Below are 20,057 nucleotides of genomic sequence, written 5' to 3'. Positions count from 1 at the left end.
GCACTCTGTGCAAGTGATGACTTTTAAATCAGTTTTTCCTGACTGTGCTAGAAATTTGGCGGGAATTAGCGGTATTAGGTGAGGCTTAAGAATTAGCACCATCACAGCTTTGGATTCAGATGCAGAGCAAACAATGAGCTGCCTCTTAGCTTAACATCTTCACTTGATGGGGGACATATTACAAAGATTAATTACTGTCCCCAGGTCAGTGCATGTGCTGCTGTGCTGCTCTCTGGGTGCAGGGAATCTGCAGTGCCAGGTCTGTACACCGGCAGATCCATGGTGCAGAGAGGCTACATAGGTACCCAGTGCCTGAAAATAGGCATCCTGTGCCATTTTAGACACCCCAAAGTGTCTGAGACGTTGGCCTGGGTCTGGCTGGTATCATGTGCAACCTGCAGGAAATCTCTTTCCTGCAGAAGCAGGTTGAAAAGGTCTGAAAAATACCCTAGGGCATCTCAAATGGGTTTGTTTCACCAGTGAGATCCCATCCGACATTTCTCAAGTCTCGGGTTACTTTCCTAGCAAGTTACTCTTCATGGATCCTCCTCACAGTGTATTTTCTTGGTTGTGTCAGCAGGGCTCTCAGTGGAAAGCAGGGGAGTAGTCACAGCCCTGAGTGCTGTCCTGAGTTAATCTGGGAATAGCCCTGAGCTGAATTGTTTCCTGGGGATAAGCACTGCAGGAGGTAGGCACCAGCAGTTGCTGTAGCTGAACTACTGAGGACTGCAGTTTAATTGGGCATAAAGGAAGAGTAATCTCTGTTTTACAGTCAGGGTTCATTGGACCTTTCACTGGGGGCAGCTGCAGACTCAAGCATTCCTATGGTGTCCCTGTTCCTGCTTGTTTTTTCTGCTCTGTCCCTAAGCTCAAGAAATGCTGTTGGGGAATTGCTGATGGAGCCACAGAGGGGATGACAAGGCTTTGTCCCACCCCTGGCTGGTGTTGGCATGTTTTGCTGCATCTTTAGTAACAGTTCCTGAGTTCAGCACCTTGTGCCAGTGGCTGACACAAGGCTTCTCTAACAAGGAGATAAGTTTTTCATGCAGATGAATTCCTTCAGCCAGGACAGCTGATGCAGTGATACAGCAGCACTGCTGCAGGCGCTGGAAAGAGGGCCAGGAGGAATGGCAGGGAGGCAGCAAAGGGCACCCTGTAGGGAGTGAAGGCTCCCTGGTCCTTCAGTTACATTGAAAAACTGTGGATTTATTGTGTAAAAGACTGATTGTAGTCGAAGCTTTTCCTTTTTCACCCTGAGGGTAGCAGAGGGAAGCAGTTGCCATCACTTAGTTACTATTGCAGAATCAGAGAGTTGTTTAACTAGGCCACTGTTGTTGGGTGGGTGATGAGGCTGCAGCCCAACAGGTGTAAGGATGCTCCTGGTGGCCCTTGGCAGTACCAAGTCTGAGAGACAAAACAGTGGAAAAGGCACTAACTCTTCATGAATAACGAAAGCTGCTCAAGGAGTTAATGAATTAGGGTGCCATCCACCTCCAAGGTTATAAAAGTTGGGAAAGGCAACCTCTGAGATGCAGTAAAAAGAGGCAGATTTACTTTTCCAAGGCTAGGCTGCATTTATTAGGAAAAAAATATCGCTGCTGGACACGGGCGATATATTAAAGGCAGTGCTGTCTCTGACAGTGACGAAATGTTATTTACCACTGCAGTGTGGTCACTGAATTTTTACTTTAGTGTATAGAATTTTGTCCTTAACAGTTGCATAGCTGAATGAAAACTGTGAGAATATCGAGGTCGGATCTGCCCATTAACCTCCCAATTTCAGAGGCTGATTACTTGATTAATCAAAGACCAGACCCAGCTGAGATGATGGGGAAGGAGTTGTAACAATCCAAAGAAGGACTGAGTTAATCAAACAGTGATGAGTTGCTATGAGTGGAAAGGTGGGTGGTCAGGAAAGACAGAACCTTTTTCAGCTCATTAGAAGGGGCTGTATGTAAGTCACAACTCTTTGGGCTTGGAAGGGTGGTTTGGATACTCTACTGACCTTACATCCCCCTGCAACTGGGCGGTTCCATCTATGGCAGTGCTTTCATGAACAAACTGGTGATGTTCCCCACAACTGGCTTGCTCTCCTCAATAAAGCAAGATGCAGCTGGGGGGAGGCCCAGAGTAAAGGAGATAGTTTGCTTGTACATCACGTCCCCAAAGCCTCTCAGGAAGGTGGAGCTGGATTAGCTGAAGGTAAGGAGCTGACCAGCATTAACTCTCCCTGTGTGGATGCTCTCACTCAGAAGTAAAGGGACATGTAGTTCTCTTTAACCATTAAAGAGTTCCTGTCCTTGCTGGGGGATTAAGCTGAATTGGATTAAGGCCAAAGTACTTCTGAGCAGGGGCATTCTCAGTGGCATTTAAGGCACTTTAACTTAACACATTGAATTATCCTGCTGTCCCACCCAGAGCGCTGAACTAAAGCAGTTCAGGAGATTCGAGGAGACTCATGTTCTCCTGGTGTGCCTGCAGCTGCTCAGAGGTGAATCACTGGCAAGCCCATGGCCTTGCACTTTCCATCCTACATCCTCCCTGCACTGTGCTTGGGAGACCAATGGAAACACTTTCCAGCAAACACTGAAAAAAACTTCCAGCTCACTTGGGAAACAATATTTTAGCATGGGCTCTATAAACCCCAGCCAAACACCTTCCTCATACTCCAGCAGTCACCTTGCACTGAAGTTCCTGCTATCCTGCTGCTGGACCTGAACTAGCTGAACTAAAGACATAGGGGCTACAAATGCTGCAATTATGTCTCTGGTCACAGCACAGACAAAGCCTTAAAGCTCTGAATGACAAAGAGGTATTCGAGTGAGGAAGTCTATTTGTTTCCTGTTAGAAAGAGTTGGGATTTTTTCTAACCCTGGACTGCAGTGTTGATAAAACAGGCTGACTTGGGAGACATCTCTAGTGTATATTAAAGTAAAGCCAATCTCTGTAATTAATGGGATGATAAATCGGGGTTTAATTACTCAGAAGGCACCTTGGGTGAAAGATTCATGGTAATTGTTGTGTATCCTCTTGAAGGATTCACAGCACTGGCAGCTCCCTTTGTAGCAATAAAACACAGGGTGAGTGGCAGGCAGTCTCCCAGGACTTCTCTGCTAGGGACTAGTCCAGTTAAGGTAGCAAATGCAAAGAGGCAGTGGTGCTCTCCAGGCTTTTTATCACAATAAAAGCCCCTTCCCGAACCTTGAGGGATTCCTAAGCAGTGTGTCAGTTTGAGATCTAAGCACTTACCGTCAAATCAAGAGTCCATTGGAGGAGATGTCCCTTATAGGCAGCTTCCTCCTGCTGCAGCCATGTGGAGGCGCATTTCCTACCATTTTTCCACTTGATTGCTTCACGTAGCATAACACCCTTCTCCTGGGTTCTCTACGGAATATAAGATGTGTGCACGTGGGGAAATGGATGCTATAGCTTTGAATTTTGTAGTGTTGTTAAAAGATGGGCTGAGCAAAAGAAAAATCCATCTCACCGAGACATGGCTGTTTTCCTTATTCTCCACTTTACTGTCCTTTGGTCTGCTGGGACCAGGAAGAGAGGAATCTAGCTTGCCTGCTTCTTTACTCTGCCTACTTAATTCACTTTTTAATTAACCTTTTCAATCCACTTAGTTTGGCTAGCACTGTAAATACAGCACGAGGGCTCTGTGCCGATGACATATAAGAAAGCACATGTTTTCTTCCCCTACACAGAGCTGAAGAAGCAAGTGGAAAGCGCAGAACTGAAAAACCAGCGCCTGAAAGAACTTTTCCAGACCAAGATCCAGGAGTTCCGCAAGGTGTGCTACACACTCACGGGGTACCAGATCGACATCACCATGGAGAACCAGTATCGACTCAGCTCCATCTATGCCGAGCACCAAGGGGACTGCCTGCTTTTTAAGGTAGGTCTGCGCACCCCTCGCTGCACCTGCTTCCTTGAGTTCATGGTTTTCAAGGTGCCAGTTTGTATTTGCTCTTTCTCAGTGCTTAGACTGGGAAGTCACTGCCCCGTGGTATGTGCAGAGTGTTCCTTGTGAGGGAAGCAAGGATCCTTTCTTCTATTAAGAAATGAAAGGTTTGACATCTGGTCTCCCACTTATATATCAAAGTCTGGATAAAGAGAAGAGACTATATATGCATAATACCTAAGGCATCTGGCCTTGCACTTCACCTTTTTATAGTACCAGTTATATGCAGCAGTAATAAAACCGTATGTAACCATCAAGGTTTCTTCCTTACTTCACTATAAGATATATGTCCCTACATTTTTTTTGCTATCCTCTAACTTGTTTGCCTGTCATCATCTTGTCTTTATTTAAATTGGAATCCCTTTTGAGCAGCAACTCATCCTGGTGTGTGTGAAGTGCCATTTATGTGAACAGCACAGATGAGCAGCAATAACAGTCTGTCTTCTGTCAGTTGGGTACTCTTATTGGTCTGGCTGGGTGGGCTGCTGTTGGGCTGTGGCTTGATATAGGTGCTGTTTTTCTTCTGTGTTATCTTCCAGCAGCACAGTTGGGCTGATGTGTTAGAGAGCTGAGGTGTGACATTAGAGTCACGAAGCTGTTAAGTTCCACCTTTACATTGGTTCAAGTGTCAACAGCACAAGTTTGCAGGTCAGCAGGAGAACTTTCTTCTTCTTGGTGGCAAACACAACTGCACTTAAAATCATACCTCTCTCCCACTGATCCCCCTAGGGCAAGTCTCCTTTAAGAGAAGGAAGAGGGTTTTGGAGGTGTTCAGTACAAGAGGGAACTCAACAAGCAGGAAATGGGAAAGTTCTGTTTCTAGGCTATGTGCCACATGTGGACTGCTGCAGGATTGTTTCTCTAGATAACAGGACTAATGCTTTCCTGTTCTGCAACTTTAGAGCCTCAGGAAAAAAAAAGAAAAAAAAAAGAAAACCAACAAATGAAGCAAGTGAGGGTATGTATAAGACAGCACCTAAGATCCTTAGTAAAACTAGGAAAATATCCCCAAAACAGTTGTATTGCTTGGCCTTATGAGGCTTCTGGACTAAGGCAAATAGCAGCAACAAAAGAAAGCTCAGTGCCCAGGGAGGAGGATAATGCTGTTGGATTTAAGGTCTGCCCTTGAATCCTGAAAACAGTTCTCTGTTGGGATGGTGCGATGCTGCTCTAACACCTCCAGAGACCTGTGCTCACACCTGTGGTGTTAAATGCTTAGTGCATGAAACTTCAGCAGACTCCTGGAGATGTCTGTTGGATGCCATGGCCAGACAGTACAAGTTGCAGTTCTTTGTGTGCTGTAGGAGAGATGGCATGCTTGGAGAAAGTTAAGAAAATGCGAGAAAATTGTGTACTGGCCACATGAACAAGAACTGTCTGGCAGCTCAGGAACTCATCTCCAGTAGGACCAAACTCTCCTTCATGGCATAACAATGTAAATAATTTATATGCAGAAGGGTGGATAATAAAGTACAGATTCCTCTTGCTTTCTCTTCTTCACTGGAGTCTTCATTCCCAAGTATGTCCTGAGGATAAAGGAGAGTGTCACCAGGTAGAGCAGATCTCACATTTCCCAGAGCCAAGGATGGATTGTTTATTGATTCTTGGCATTCTCAGCCTCTCTTACCTCTTCGGACAGGAGAAGCAGATTTGCTAATTAGAACCTGAACAAGAAAATCTCAGACTCTTTCTCCCTGTTCAGTAAATCGCAAACAATTCCTACCATCTGCAGCTTCGAATAGTAGTAGAAGATAAACAACAAATTATTTCCTTGCTGAGTCCAGGCAGCTGGTTCTCATGTATGTATCAAGGTTTGAATCCTGACTGTGGCTTCCAGCAGGGTTATGTGTTTATGCTGTGGAATTTCTGAGCCAAAGCAGACTGTGGGTGTTTGTGTGCATTTCATTAACCCGAAGGGGTCACAAAGCAGGGAATGCTATTTGTATTTATTCCATTCAAGCAGTTTATGGAACACGGTCTATATAATTAAACCAGAGAAGTCCCCTGGCAGTTTACAAGCTTCTGTAGCTCACCTGTAAACTTCAGAGCATGTTTCAGTAGCACTGCTGGTGGCATTTAATTTTAAGTGAGGCTTCAGTAGCAGGGATGCAGTAGGAGCCACTGTAATGCAACCCCTTCAAAGCAAAATGAAGATGAAAGATAGGCTTGGTTTTCCTGACCAAGGTGTGCTGTTACTGTAGTGGTGCTTATTATCTACCTGTTGTATGTGTCCAGCCAGTTTGCATTAATTAGGATTACAGTTCCCATGAAAGGGTTAATCACAGTGCCCTGCTGTGAATGTCAATGCTGCATCTATAAATGAGCACTGAATTCCAATGAAACCCTATCAGTATTTATTGGCAATCCCTATTGATGCAACAGATGAGTTCATCAGCTTGAAGGATGTTCCAGTGATTTTCAGACCCTCTGTGAGTGTGTGGGCAGCAAGGCACATCTCAGGCTTCACAGCTCACTCCCGCTTCTTTGCTCTTTTTTATTCTTTTAATTAAATGCTGTGGAAAGCAGTGTTACAGATTCCTCACCAGGAGTTTAGTTTCTGATGATTTTTTTTCTTGTGGGCTGTAATGCATTATAGTTATTGGGGCACTTGACAGTTTTGTATTCCATTGCTGTTGCTGGTACATTGAATGTGTCCGGCTGTGACACAGGCTTTGTGTTCTGCGTGATGCTTGACTAGTGTGTCTAGACCAGCCCACCCGTCAGATATCCAGGGACTGCATCGACTCCCTTTGTAACAAGTCATTAAAGAGATCTGTTAAAACAAACAAACAAACATTGCCAGGGAGCCTCAGAATCAGCTTAGCCAGCTCAGAATGAGGAGGTGGCACATCAGGCTGTCATTGCTTGGCTGCATGTACATCGTGCTGTTTACCCTTGTCTCTGGCTAGGTCCTGAATGGGAGTAAGGAAATGAGGTCTTTAGAAAGGCAATGACAATTGTTTCAGACAAAGAAAGTCCTTCAGTAAACAGAAAGACTGGTCAAATTTGAAGAGGAGATGATTTGGAGACACTTGTACAAATGAACAAACAGTGGAGAGAAATTAAATCACAGGCTTTTTCTTTTTGTGTGCCTAAAGACACAGTCCCAGCCAAAGCATGTGAAGCCAATCAATTTAAAAGAAAATGAGTAGAAATCCTTTTATTTGATAGACCCTATGGCTTCAGGGAACTACCGAGAGCAGGAGCCTAGTACATCTTCTAAAATGTTGAGATATCTTTGTGGATAAATAATAATACCTAGTTTTACATTAAATGGTCACATTTACCTTAAATAGGGACATTCAGAGCTCTCTGCTTAGAGGTGTAAAGGCATCTTCTTACTACAGAGGTTAGTTAGCCAATGCTGCCAATTTTTTGGGTTGTGTCTACATACGGTTTTGCTGCCACTGTACTTGACAACATTTGACTCCATCCTCTGGAAATATTTGGGAATGAAGACTTGAATGAAGAAGAGAGAGCAAGAAGCATACTGAGAGAGCAATCTGTTCTTGATTATTCTCTGTGCTTCAGGTAAACTGTTTCCTGTGTTGTGGCATGAAAGTAGGGCTGGTCACTTTGAAAGGATCTTGGGCTGAACAGGCGATCGATCTGATCCTTTGATGGCTACATCAAATTTGTCATTGCAGTCTTTCTTGTCTGAGATGCCCCTGCTTTCTCGGAAAGGAGTGCTCAGATTTCTTAGTAATTCATATATAAATTGTTTGGGTATGAATTGGTTGGTAAGGAAGTTAAACCAGTCAAACTTTCCAGTATCACAGCAGTGTTATGTGCCTGAGGTCCTAAATAATCCAGTCCAAAAGGCTGCCTTTAGACAGATATTTTATGTATCCCTCAGAGCCCAGCCTTGCCAAGTACAAAATTCTCTCTGCTTCCGGGTCTCACCTATGTTGTTATTTTCTGTCAAAATTATCAAATGAAAACCCAAACAACAGCAGTAGTTCATTGAAGAGCATTCCCAGGTTGATAGACTGTATTCCTTGAAAGAGAATACCCAAGATACCAGGCAGCAAACAAAACCAGAAGCATCTTGACATAGCTTGAGAATGTGGCCAGCTCCAGGGCTGGCACTTCTTGCTGCAAAATAAAACCTTTATTGGTGTCCTGTTGGATTGGTGATATGGTCATAAAATCAAATAAAATCAACAGCTTTTCTGCAACCTGATAAATGAACAGCTGGTGTGCACACAGTCTTGGCACACATCTTTAAGGAGTTAAATAGAGAATTAGTTTGCAGATCTGTAAAGGCAACTGTTGCTATCAAACTTCAGGGCCACCTGAAAAATAAACACTTCTTTCTGATGTGGGTCACTGTGGGTGCAAAGGCTGAACATAGGGTTGAAAAGGATGTGAGCTATTCCCTTCCTTTGTATGAAAGAAGGGTCCGGTGGAAGGACAGACACCACCTTTAACTTCCCAGTTCTCCTTTGCTTGCCCCATGGCTCGCACACCTCGCTGTCCTCTTGCTTCTGTATTGACAAGGTGTGTAAAAAGCGACAGGGCAGCAGTGAGCACAAGATGTAGGAGTTTAATTCTTTTTTCTTGAGGAGAGAAATGAGGCTGGATTGAATAAGAAAGAATTTGGAGGCTATTTTTCAAACACAAAGTGGTGCTGACAAACTGCCAGCTGAAAGGGAGAGGCAAAACTCGTGTGCTTAAACATGCAGAGAGAGTCTGGTCTCCTGAGATTCCAGCACAGTCTGAGTATCAGTTTGGCCAGGGCGCACTGGTGAATGATGTACACCTCAAATTTAGCAGGATGGTTAATGCAGGGATTGCTTTTATTCTCCCAAGTGCTCTTGTTTCATCCTGAAGCTGACAGCACTGTTGGGAGCTGTGATTTTGAGTCCGCGTGCTTGGCATGTGTGCAGTTTCAGTTATTCCTCCTTGAACCCAGTAGAATATCTCAGAGAAGCATGTCCTAGCTGTTTGTTTCCCTTTGTATCTCTATCTTCTCCCCTCTTCTCCTCCTCCTCACCCTTGATGAGTCTCGAGGGGAGAAGGAAATCACAATTTTGATGGAGTGCTATTCTTCCAGCAGCCGTCTCGCACTCTTGCACACACAATCAAAACTAACAATGGGGCTCATCGGTGGAGCAGGCCAGGCAGCGAGAGATTGATTAGAGACTGTAGGCCTCTCTTAACTCCTCGTTCTTGTTAATTACAAGTTATTTTATTTTTATATTTTGTTTTCAATTTACCCATTGGTTGTTGGAGACCTGATTTCTGCTCAGCTCCAGGAGCGCCTGCCGTTGCTGTGCGAGCGTGACGCCTTCCTGACGGATGGTTGCTGGGATTCCTGGAAGGGTCAGCAAGGACCCAGCGTGGGTTGCGTCAATCAGCAGCCTTAAAAAGGACCTGTTGAGCAATTTATGGTGTTACAGCACCAAATACTGTATTTGAACTTCCTACTCATCATTTTCTATCATATATTGTAGCAGCCTGTGTTGTGTTACGACCTAACTTTAATTCTCGCTACTGTCTTCATCTTATTCTGTCCTTTCTCATACCTTTTTTCTTTCTTACTCAGTTTTTCTCTTACTGCATATGCTTCCCTGAAAAACTGCCTATTCCCTAGTGCAGATGCTGTTGTGAGGATAAATGGGCTGTGCTGTTGGGGAACATAGAGCACCTCTGGGATGGGGAATACGCTCCCCTGTTACCCGCTGGTCTGGCACAATACCCATTTCCAGCATGTTGGCACCTCTCATTCCCCTCCCTGCCGTGCCTCTGAGTCTGCCAGGGTAGACCCAGCCATGCAGGTAATCAATGCTGATGATGATGGAGGATGATTCCAGTGACTGAGTCTTTCCTGACTAGCTGGAGGTTGGTACATGTGAGGAAGGTCAGAGTTTTGTCTTGCTGATGGATGTATCCTCCCTTACACCGTGAGGCAGATACATGATCTGTCACTTCACATAACCAGGCCTAGTTTTGGACAGGAAACATGAGGTTGGCTCTCAGCTGCCATCTGAGATTCAGGCTGTCCCTCTGCAATTCCCTACTTGCTTTGTGATCATCATGTTGGCCACCAAGTTGTTCTTGCAGTTTCCCTTCTCTTCTTGAACTCTGTCAGGCCTGGTGCTGTGGCCACCTCCCTGGGGAGCCTGTTCTGGTGCCCAACCACCCTCTGGATGAAGAACCTTTTCCTAATATCCAACCTAAACCTCCCCAACACAACTCCAGGCCATGATTCTGCCATAACAATAAGAAACAAAATTACTGGAATACACCCTTTTAAAATAAGTTTGCGATTCATCTCCCTCCAAATTCCCTTCATTAAAATATCTCTTATTTAATAAAATGAGAGTGACAGCCTGTGCTTCCTAGGGAGAGTCCTGTGCACCAACATGGAGCACAGGTCACTAATGAGAACTTAATTAAACCAGAGCATCCAGGCTGGTGTGGCAATGTGTGTGGCCCGGGAGGGACATGTCCTGGGCATGGGGCAGGTGCTGCCTGTGCCCCAAACCAGGCAGCCTCTGACTCCATCCTTGTGCCATTGGCAGAGCTGGACAGCCCTGCACAGCCCGAGCCCCAGACAGCACAGAGGGGCTGCTGTGCCAGTGCCAGTGAGCAGGAAGCAGAGAAGGTCCTGACTGCCTTACCTGCTATAAAAAAAAACCCTCTCCTTCCTTTCTCCCCCCCCGCCATGTCCCCAACACCCACGTGATTGCAAATTGCTGGAGAAGAGTTGTTCTTGTCGCTGGCTGTGCCCGGTGTCCCCATGGGAGGTCTCGGGAGAGCAGGATGTCTGTGTCCGCCTGCTGCTGTGTTTGAACAGCTTACAAAGGACTGTGTGGGCTGGCAGGAAAGTGTTTACGCACTGTGAGACCAAGACAGTTGTTAAATAACGGATAAAGCAGAGGGGACATAACCAAAACCCCTCCTGCATTCCCATTCCCATCTCTGCCAATAAATCGCCACATGGCTTTGCTCTAAGGTCACTCGACCTCACGGTTTTCTCTGTCCCTCTCACCTGGGTGCAGGATATTATGATTCATGGACTTCCACAGGGGTTTGGGAAGCTTTTCAAAATGTCCTGCGGTGGGGAAGCTGTGTGTGGACGGGTTGGAGATGTAACCAGGACAGCCAGCTTTTCTTATACGGCAGTGGATGCAGGAAATTGTCCCTCAGGCATAGGGTGCAGCTGGTGGGGGTCGGGGGCTTGGAGCAGCACTGCTGTCCCTTTCCTTTTCTGCAGGTACCCACCACTTTCGACTGGCACTAAATCTTTTCATATTATTTTATTTATTTATTTATTTATTTATTTATTTGAGTCTCTGGTAGTTTCAAAAGATGTTCTACTTAGAGCCTGTGTGATCAGCACTCTTTAAGGAAAAGGCGATGCCTTGGAGCCAGGGCGATGGGGGAATACCAAGCCTTGCTGCAGCACACATGAAATGGGTGTTTTGCAAAGCAGCTTTTGATGCACGGCTGTTGCTGTCCCTGGCTGCTCTGTTGTGACTTTGCAGAACACGCAGAGCGCTGTCAGCAAACCACAAGCCACTGGTCGCTTGCATATGGTTCTGTTCAAAGCTGCAGATGAAAAGGAGTGGAAATTGCTGGAGGTTTTTATCCTTTTGTGGAGGAAAAGTCTGGAGTTTCTGGGTACCCAGCGTCTCAGCCACCTTCCCTGGCTGCTCTGCAGTCTCAGTTGTTTGTCTGTCCTTTGACACGATTTGGGGCCAGGCCCCCTCTAATGCCTTGGGTCTGTTTTGGGCCTCTGTGCAGATGTGGCTCTGCTCCGAGGCAGCACATCCAGCCACAGCAAGACTGTCATGACATCATCTTCTGTGCCATCCCTGTGTGACAAATACTGTCAGGGACTTTAGCACCTTTCCCCCACTTGTGATTTGCATGGACACTGCTGAAGCCTCTCTTTAGCTGGCTCTGAGGGGTGGTTGGTGGTGCTTTTGTACCACTCCTTCACCTTTTCCCTGTATGTTCCAGGAACAGGTTTGTGAGAGGACCTCTAGGAAATGCAGTTAGCTCCAGGAAACAGCTCTGAGGTGAAGTGCAGCTGAAGTACACCCACCAGCATGTGAGTGCCTGGGTCATGGCAGCACAGCTCAGCCTGCACAAAGCCACCAGCAGGAGTGGGTGACAGCTGCTGCTTCTCTTCTGTCTTGAGTAAGCAGCACCTTGTTTAAATACAAATATAATTAGGACCTGTCTATCACTTTGGGAGTTTATAGCTGCTGCCCGTGCTTGACTGGGGCAGATTTTCTAACCTTCAAGGAGGGGAGAGGGTGTGCTTTTGTGTGTATAAAAATTGTTCACAAGTACGGAAACACGGCACAAGATTCCTGTGCTGATGTGGTCTTGGGACATCTATCGCCTCCATCTGAAAAGTGGATCTGGGCTCATATAAAGATCTCCTTTATTCGTTGTGAATTTAAATGCTTGTGTTGTGCCCTGATTTAGGATCTTTGAGTCAAAACATTTCAACCTGGTTTGGGTAATGAGGTGGTTGGACCTTTCCCATGAGGTTTGGCAGGTGAGTGTGATGGGATGCAATGGAGGACTAGTGAGGAGCAGAGAATGGGGTGTTGTGGTCACAGGTCCCCTTTGGCAGCCAAAGGGCCACCATCAGGGGTGAGACAAGAGCTCACAGCCTTACAATTCCTCTATCATCCTTGTATTTCTTCCACACTTCACAGTCTAAATGCTCAATTCTTACATGGTTCTTAACCATGAAGTTACTATTGCATAAACCATTTAATGTGCTTTCTCTCAAACTGGCTTGCCAGCTTAAGATAAGAGCCCATATTCCAAAGCTTTTTAGGCAGCTCTTCTTCATAGGATCCCAGTCTCTGTCATGTTTTCCCTGAGACCTTCATCGAAACAGAGGTCTCTTACTGTAATTTTTTTTTTTGAGAAACCACTTGTAGAAAAGCAAAAATACTAACTACTGTGAGTGTACCTTCTGATTTGCTCCAAGACATGCCACCACTGTTTGGAGACAGTTACTGCTGGAGAGGGTTGAAGCACATCAGGCTCTCAGTGGTGGCATTTCCTGAAGATTTGATGCACTTCACAGCATCAAGGAGTCTTAAGCATGATGTGCCATGCAGGCTCTCCAGACCATAACATGTCCCATCAGTGGTGCAGTATGGTTCTCTTAATGCTGCTGTTCTTACCATGGTGCTCTGTCTGTGGAACAGTGGCAGAAAGCAGCAGTACCCTGAAAATCCTTCCAGAAAGCTTTGTTGTGGGGACTGACTGCTGGGATTCTGGTGGAATTCTACCCAATGCTACAGAGCAATAGTTCTTGCAGCTCAGCTCTTCACATTCTGTAAACTTAAGGAATTAATACTTCACATGGATACAGCTTAGTAATTTAATATTAGGGATAATATTAAGGATTTAATAATGTATCAACTGTCTTTATTTGTATTCATGGAAATGGTAAAAAACCCTCTCCTGTTCTCACATTTGCTTCAAACAGACAAGTACATGAATTGTTGTAACTCCACACAAAAACCATTCACTCTGTCCCATGTGAACGTTAGCACTATGAGCAGGTAACTTAGTACTATTTTAGGCTTTTGGATTTAATGTATTTTCCTTTTTGCTACTTGCATGAGAATGTCCTTTGAGAAAGAAGTACTGAAAAGTGTTTTATGTCAAATCTGTCTTATAAGGATTCGTAGCTAAATCACATCCCTGCTTTCTCCTCCACAGGGGAAGCAGGGAATTTGAGAGCTGAGGATGACCTCTAGCTTTGGTAACTCCCAAGATTATCTTTTGATGGCATCTTTAGCTTCCAGAAGAAGACAAGCCTGTCTGCCTGTGTCTTGGAGGGAATATATCAAACTGAGGCTTGAAAATTTTAATTTGTCCCTAATCTGTTTCAGCTAGAGCAGGTAGCTGATAGCAGTGGATCTATCTCAGCCGTGTTCTGCAGAGCTGACATAAATTTCAACCTTTAAGTGAAGGGTTTGTCTGTCTTAATGGAAGGCTCTGGGGAGCGTTTCATGTGCTAGCTGTCACTTTGCATTTCTGGGATGTATCCGGCTCTGGAGAGGGGACTGTCTGCAGATGATTTTTATGTGAAGTAAATAGTGGAGAGCAGCACAAGGTGGGGTTTATAATCGTGTCAGTGCCTTCAGTGACTTCCATGTGTGATGTAGTTATGATGAATCTGCAGCAAGGGTTACCATCAGCTGTCAGTTTGCTGGTCCCTGTGAAGCTTCTTGTGTTTGTGGGTGTTGAAAAGGCCCAGCTGACAGTTGCAGGGAGGCCCAGAGGTTTTGGACATGTGTGTAAACAGCTGTCTCTTGCTGTGCTTCTCTGGAGATTGTCAGACATCTGTGTCTGTCTCTGTCAGGCAAGAATCACACCATGTTGTCCTGGGAAAGCACAGGAGTTGTCCTTGGCTTTTTGGCAGAGTTGCTGCAGCCCAAAGTTGTTTTTCTTCATATAATTCCATTAGAGTGATGACAGTTTCAAGTTGGAACAGAAAAAGACCTGATGAAAGGACCACTCTGTAAGTGGGGAAGATAGACAGAGTGGAAGCAGTAACTAGCAAGGTAATAGACGGTGATGGATCTATAATCTCTGAGGCTGCTGTGTGCAGTAAATTCCTAAATAGTGTCCTTTCAGCCCTAACCTATTTATTTGCAAAGTGCTAAATTTAATTTTCCTTAGTCTGCAGGAAAGCAGCATCCCAGGAATAAACCTTTAGCCCAGCCAAGAAGCTGTGCCAAAGTGCTTGTTCCAGCATTTCCATTTCCTCCTTGCTCTGCGCAGAGCGTCAGGGCTGTGCACCCCAGCACATCATCTCTCAGGTGTGTTGGTGTCACAAGGCTGGAGAGGTGGGATGGATCCTGCTTTGGAGCCTGTTCATAAGGGGAGGTTTAATAGCAGGTTCAGTAAAACCACCTGGACTCTGTAAGAGCAAGATGAATGAATGTGTCCCGAGGTGGGAAGGCTGGCACATGAAAGCCTGTGAGGGAGCTAATCCTACACGTACTGATGCTCTGTCTGCCCTGTAGATACAGGGCTGAGTGCTAAAGGCTCAGCTCAGAATAACTTCAAGAGTTGAACAGCACATAAAAGCCCACGTATTCTGAAACCTCCACAAAGCTGCATCTTGAGGAAGAAAAGCACTGAGTTTTCCAAGCAGCCGACGTTCTGCACATTCACCCTGCAAAGTTTCAGCAAATGCGGTGAAAAGTAGGTTTCCGTGCGTTGCTTTTTGTTCCTGGTAGCACTGTGCTGGTGATGCACACAGCGTGTGTTCTTCTGGAGATAGCAAAGAAGTTTTTCCCCCCAATTCACAATTCAGTAGAGTTTTAGAAACGTTTTTTTTGCAGGCTTTTTGCCCGCTTTTTCCTTTTTGCCCTTTGATGGGCAGGGCAGCTCTGCTGCAGGCCAGGAAAGGACCTTCCTGAGCGGATACTGAATTTGCAGTGGGAGCCTCTGTTTTTCTGGAATGAGGTGAAATTGCTGTCCAAGTGTGGGTACTTTGTGATCTGACACCCTTTCCTCACCCATTCACCCGATTCCTTGGGTCTTGCTCTTTCTGCTAATAATGTGGGTACAGATGAGAAAATAGACATTTTTGGTGAGTTGAGATGGTCTCTGTGGGCCTTTCTCTGCTATTCTTTCATTTTAACCACAGTGTCACAGAAAATTTCATTAGCCAAACCAAAAGTCTCTCAGCCCACAGTCTTGATTGATGTACAGCACTGATTAGTGTTTGCATTCTTTGGAGATTTTCCTCTACCCAAGGGGTCATGTAGAAAGCCACGAGTACTTGAGCCTTGAAAGAACCTGGGATTTACTCTCTGCACTGAATTGAGCATTGGTAGAGTATTAAACTGAAATGGCTTCTCCACCAAACCAGAACTTAATCAACTTAAAACCACGTTTTTCTACCAGATTTTCCACCTTGAGCCAGGTCTACAGGGAGGCTTCTCATGCAGGGGGGTAAGCAGGCAGCATACCAAAGGCCTTCAGACTGCAAAGGGGCATCTCCAGCTTGCCTGAGCTGCTTCCATTACTCAGGGACTGAAATTTTAATCATTGAATTAATTTTTCAGAAACTGAAGTGCAAATCTGTACCCCCAGCAGCATTAATAATGAATGCAGGGAAGAGAGACATTAGGAGACAGAAGGGCTAGGAAATTTGGGGTTGCAGAAGGAATGTTTCTGGGGGGTTATTATTTTGAAGACATAATATGTGGGTTGTATTTCCTTGTCCCTGGGCCTTTTTACTTGTCTTGCCCATTCTGTGTCCAACAGAGTCTGCTTTATTTCTATCCAAGGCATCTTTCCAATACTTTTCCTTCCTGCTTCTCTTCACCTGGATTTTCTTTTCCAGGGTGGATAGCTGACTCTGTACACACAGGGCCCCACTCCTCATCTCCAGAACAGTCCCTGAAGCACCAGAGGGCTCTGGTCACATCCAGGGGAGTGAAGCAGCTGACTGCAGGTCTCACATGCTTGTCAGGTTTATAGAAGATGAGGTCTTAACTAGAGCCCAGATGCCAGAGCTTTCTGCCTTGCTTTTGGCTTCTTCTTCCTCTCTCAGAAAGCACACAGGGTTGGGGGTTTTTTTTCCTAATTAAAAGTATTATATACCAGAAGATTAATTAGAAATGAAAGTGATTTTTTTTCCCTCCCTTTTCTGTCAGTGGAAAAGGCCTGTGCCAGGCAACTGCCGGAGGGAGCTGGGATTTCTCCCTTTAATGGATTCCAGGCAATTTGCCTCTGGACAGCTATCTTATAAATAATGAATGTTTGCACAGATTCTCCCAATTCTCAGACAGCGCAGGTGGTCTTCATTTCAACCATCTCAAACAGCTCTGGAAACAGCAGGGTGTTCCCGTCCTCGGGTCACCACATGAAAGGACAATAGCTCGCATTGCCCCTCCCTGCTCCTTGCATGCATCATGAAGACCCCCTATGGTTATGAATTTGTATCTTTGTTCATTTGAAGTCCCATCGAGCCATCACAGCCACGCTCTGCACTTCCTCCTCCCTGTCTCACAGCACTGCCAGCCAAACCTCCCGGTGCTCCGATGGGCCGAGGTTCTCGGAAGCGCGTAGGAATGTTGCCAGCAGACAAGGCTCTGTGTGAACATGTGCATGATTGCAGGACATTTTCAAGGCCTTTGTGCTCCCCTCCAAGGCTCACAGTAAGAGGATGATTCTTTGAATTGTTGTATTAATCTCCAGAAATGAGGATTTGGTTCAATGGGTGCTCTGCAGAGACTGGCCTAGAGGAGAAATCCTCTCCCAGAAGGGAAGCTATTATTGAGTTAAAAGCACCCTAGAGTGATTTATGCAGCGCAGGGGCTTTAAAGTGGCAGTGGCGGTGGTGCAGGGATGAATTCCAGCCCTGAGGTGGTGCAGGGATGAATCCCAGCCCCGAGGAGGATGACGCAGCCTGAGGGTTTCTCTTCACACCGTGCCACTTGCCCTGTTTATTTCCTCTCCGTTCAAATGGAAGCGGTGACTGCAGGAAGATGAAGGTGAAGGTCCCCAGCTGCAGAGAGCTCCTGTGGTCAGCAGCCACCTGGCTCAGAGAGAGGCTGGGGATTGCTCCAAGAACCTTTTCTGTGGCTCTAAATACAGCAGCTAATGACACCTTCCACTCAGCGGGAAGAAAACAGAATTACTAAACTTGCAATTTGGCACAGTGGGAGTGTGAGTTTGTCCTGCCAGTTTCTTGTTGCTATATATTTCCAAGACTTTTTTTTTTTTCCCCTATTTTTTTTTTCTCCCAGGCAGGTGGAATCCAAATCAAGGGGTTCATTTTAAGGACTCAAATTATGCATATGGAAGGCACAGCCCCAAAAGGAAAAGACTGATTGCTGCTTATAAGTCATCCAGTATAAAAAGGAGAATGTGCAGGTTCTCTGGGAAATGCCACATGTCTTGGCCTTATGAGTAATGTGTAGTTATGTCCCACTAGGAGCCACATTCCCAGTTTGTTGAAGGAGATGTATATATTTCCATCTAATTTTAATCATTTTGACTTATGGTTTAGCTTTGTGCTAGGCAGGCTGCACAGAGATTCCAGGAGAATACTATTTTAGATGTCTTTGGGGGCAAAAGAAAGAAGACAACTGAAGGCAAGGTTAGAAATAAGTGAACATTTCCAGTTGAGCAAGTTTTATGGTCATGTGCTGTGGTAATTGAAGGTTTGCTGTTAAATGCTACAAATCCATGCTGGAGAAGAAAACCTGTCCCCAGTTTGAGATTGCTGCAGTGTGAGGAGGGAGAGCTCTTAGGGCAAGAGGTGCTGTTTCAAAGGAGCAATAATGACAGATTAGCAAGGCCCAGTTCTTTTGGGCTAGGGTTTGTTTTGTCGAGGAGCCATTCATCTCCAGTTTCATCCTGAAGATGCATGAAAAATTTAGAATAATTTCTCCAGCAGTGCCTGGAATGGACCTGTCAAACTGAACTTGCCCTGGTGGTGCTGTTAGGGGTTGGGGAGTAAAACAAGTGAATACTGTGGAGGTAAAACTCTGCCTTTCTAGTTCCCCTTCTACACTTCTGTTGGCTTGTTACCAACTCTGTGTTATAGCACAGACAACCATCATCAGCTCAGAGTAGTGAGATGTGCTCAAAGCTCATTTCTGCAGCCAGCATAGGAGTGCTTGGAGCAAGCAAAGGCACAGTTTCTGGAGCAGGGACTTGCTTTAATGTTCTTATCAACTGTTTTGCAGTCTTTGTTAAAAGAGGTCAAAGCTCATTCCCCTGGGTGGGGACTTCATGAGCACAGTACTTATTATTAGGGCAGTACCATATCTTGTAATTAGGGATGTAATTCCCATCTCTGTAGAGAGCCAGCCTGTAGCCTGGGTACCATTTAAGAGTTTCATGAGATGAATTAAGCAAGGATGGATTGAGCAATACAATGAGTTTCAACAGAGATCGCTCGCCTGAAGTCCTGCAGGTGTTTCAGACGAGATATGAAAAGTAAATACCTTCCCTTTTTCTTCCATAGTAGGCAAGGAGAGTGGCATTGTTTCGGGGCCATGAAGTAGTGACCCTCTGATGACTTGGGGCCTGATTGTTTGAGAGGTTACATCATCCCCTGGTCCCTGCTAGAGCAGCTGGAAGAATCTCTTATTTCTTTTTCTGTCTGACGCTGAAGATTTTTACCTGCAAAGGACCTGTGTCTTAGAAAATTGCTGTTGCAGTACATCTGAAGAGTCAGATTTTGGCAAGCTTCAAAGTGTGATGTAAGAGATTCTTACTTAATTTAGCACTTTGTTAACTTTACTTTTTTTTCCTCCTTACCTACATGGGTAGCAGTGCTTGTGTTACTCTGCATGGAGTTCTACAGTTTATGTGCTTTGTATAAAATGATTTAAATAAGTGCAGAATAAATCAATCAACCTTGGAAAAAAAGAGAAAGCAATCAACTTTGGGCTTAAAACAAGGAATAGGTGAAAGGTTGAAAGAAAAGAGGGACAAAGAAGATGAATTCTGAAGTAAAACAGAAACAGAACTAGATACAGTGGTAAGACAGAAAAAACAAGGGAAGGCCAGACATGCAAGTTAATGCAATGTATTTTCCTCTTTAATTATATTCATTTGATGTAGATTTGTGCCAGGCACTTTACAGCAGTGTTAATCAGATGAAGGAAGAGTTGATATCCAAAGTGGTTTAAAAGATAGAACTTGAATCAAATTGCTGCTGTTCTCGGTGGGCATGGATATATTTAGCATCACAGCACACTGTATATAGGATGTGGTACAGTCTTACACGAAGGCTTTTGAAGGAAGATCTCAAAGCGTATTGCATTCGTTCCTACATAGTATTTCCCAAATTCCATTTCCCAAAATGCTGAGAGCTACAGTTGTCGGTTGTTGCTGTGTTCATATTTTTATACAGCACATGTCAACATGGAAGCTGAGTCACATGTCCACTGATGTGACTAGTCTTGCCATCTTCATGGAATTCTTGTTGTGCAGCTGTCTTTGGAAAAGGGGTTTAACTCCACTATGTTATCTTCAGGTGTAAAGCTCTTTATGGTGTCTCAGAGGAAGGAAACACTAATTCACCTTTTAAATGGATCACGGTTCCTCTGCAAATTTGCATTTGCCTTCC

The 20,057-nt window shown here is 45.1% G+C and overlaps 1 protein-coding gene across 2 annotated transcripts in view; it reads left to right on the top strand.

The window, feature by feature from the left end:
* MAD1L1 (mitotic arrest deficient 1 like 1) overlaps positions 1–20,057 on the top strand; it is a 351,438-nt gene that overhangs the window by 257,532 nt on the left and 73,849 nt on the right. Inside the window, exons 17-18 of one of the 2 annotated variants that reach the window (XM_039383691.1) lie at positions 3,708–3,898; positions 3,981–4,084. In XM_039383691.1, coding sequence (XP_039239625.1) covers positions 3,708–3,898; positions 3,981–4,061 — 272 coding nt within the window. In that variant the 3' untranslated portion in view covers positions 4,062–4,084. Of the gene's footprint in view, positions 1–3,707; positions 3,899–3,980; positions 4,085–20,057 lie in introns of those variants that run through there. The other variant, XM_027738492.2, reaches the window with a different exon arrangement.

The sequence above is a fragment of the Pipra filicauda genome, unplaced genomic scaffold (assembly GCF_003945595.2).
Source record: "Pipra filicauda isolate LSUMZ 115617 unplaced genomic scaffold, ASM394559v2 scaffold31_size4109673_pilon, whole genome shotgun sequence".
NCBI classification, from domain to species: Eukaryota; Metazoa; Chordata; class Aves; order Passeriformes; family Pipridae; genus Pipra; species Pipra filicauda.
The sequence above is the reverse complement of the archived record's forward strand: the minus strand, read 5'-3'. Positions and strand labels throughout refer to the sequence as shown.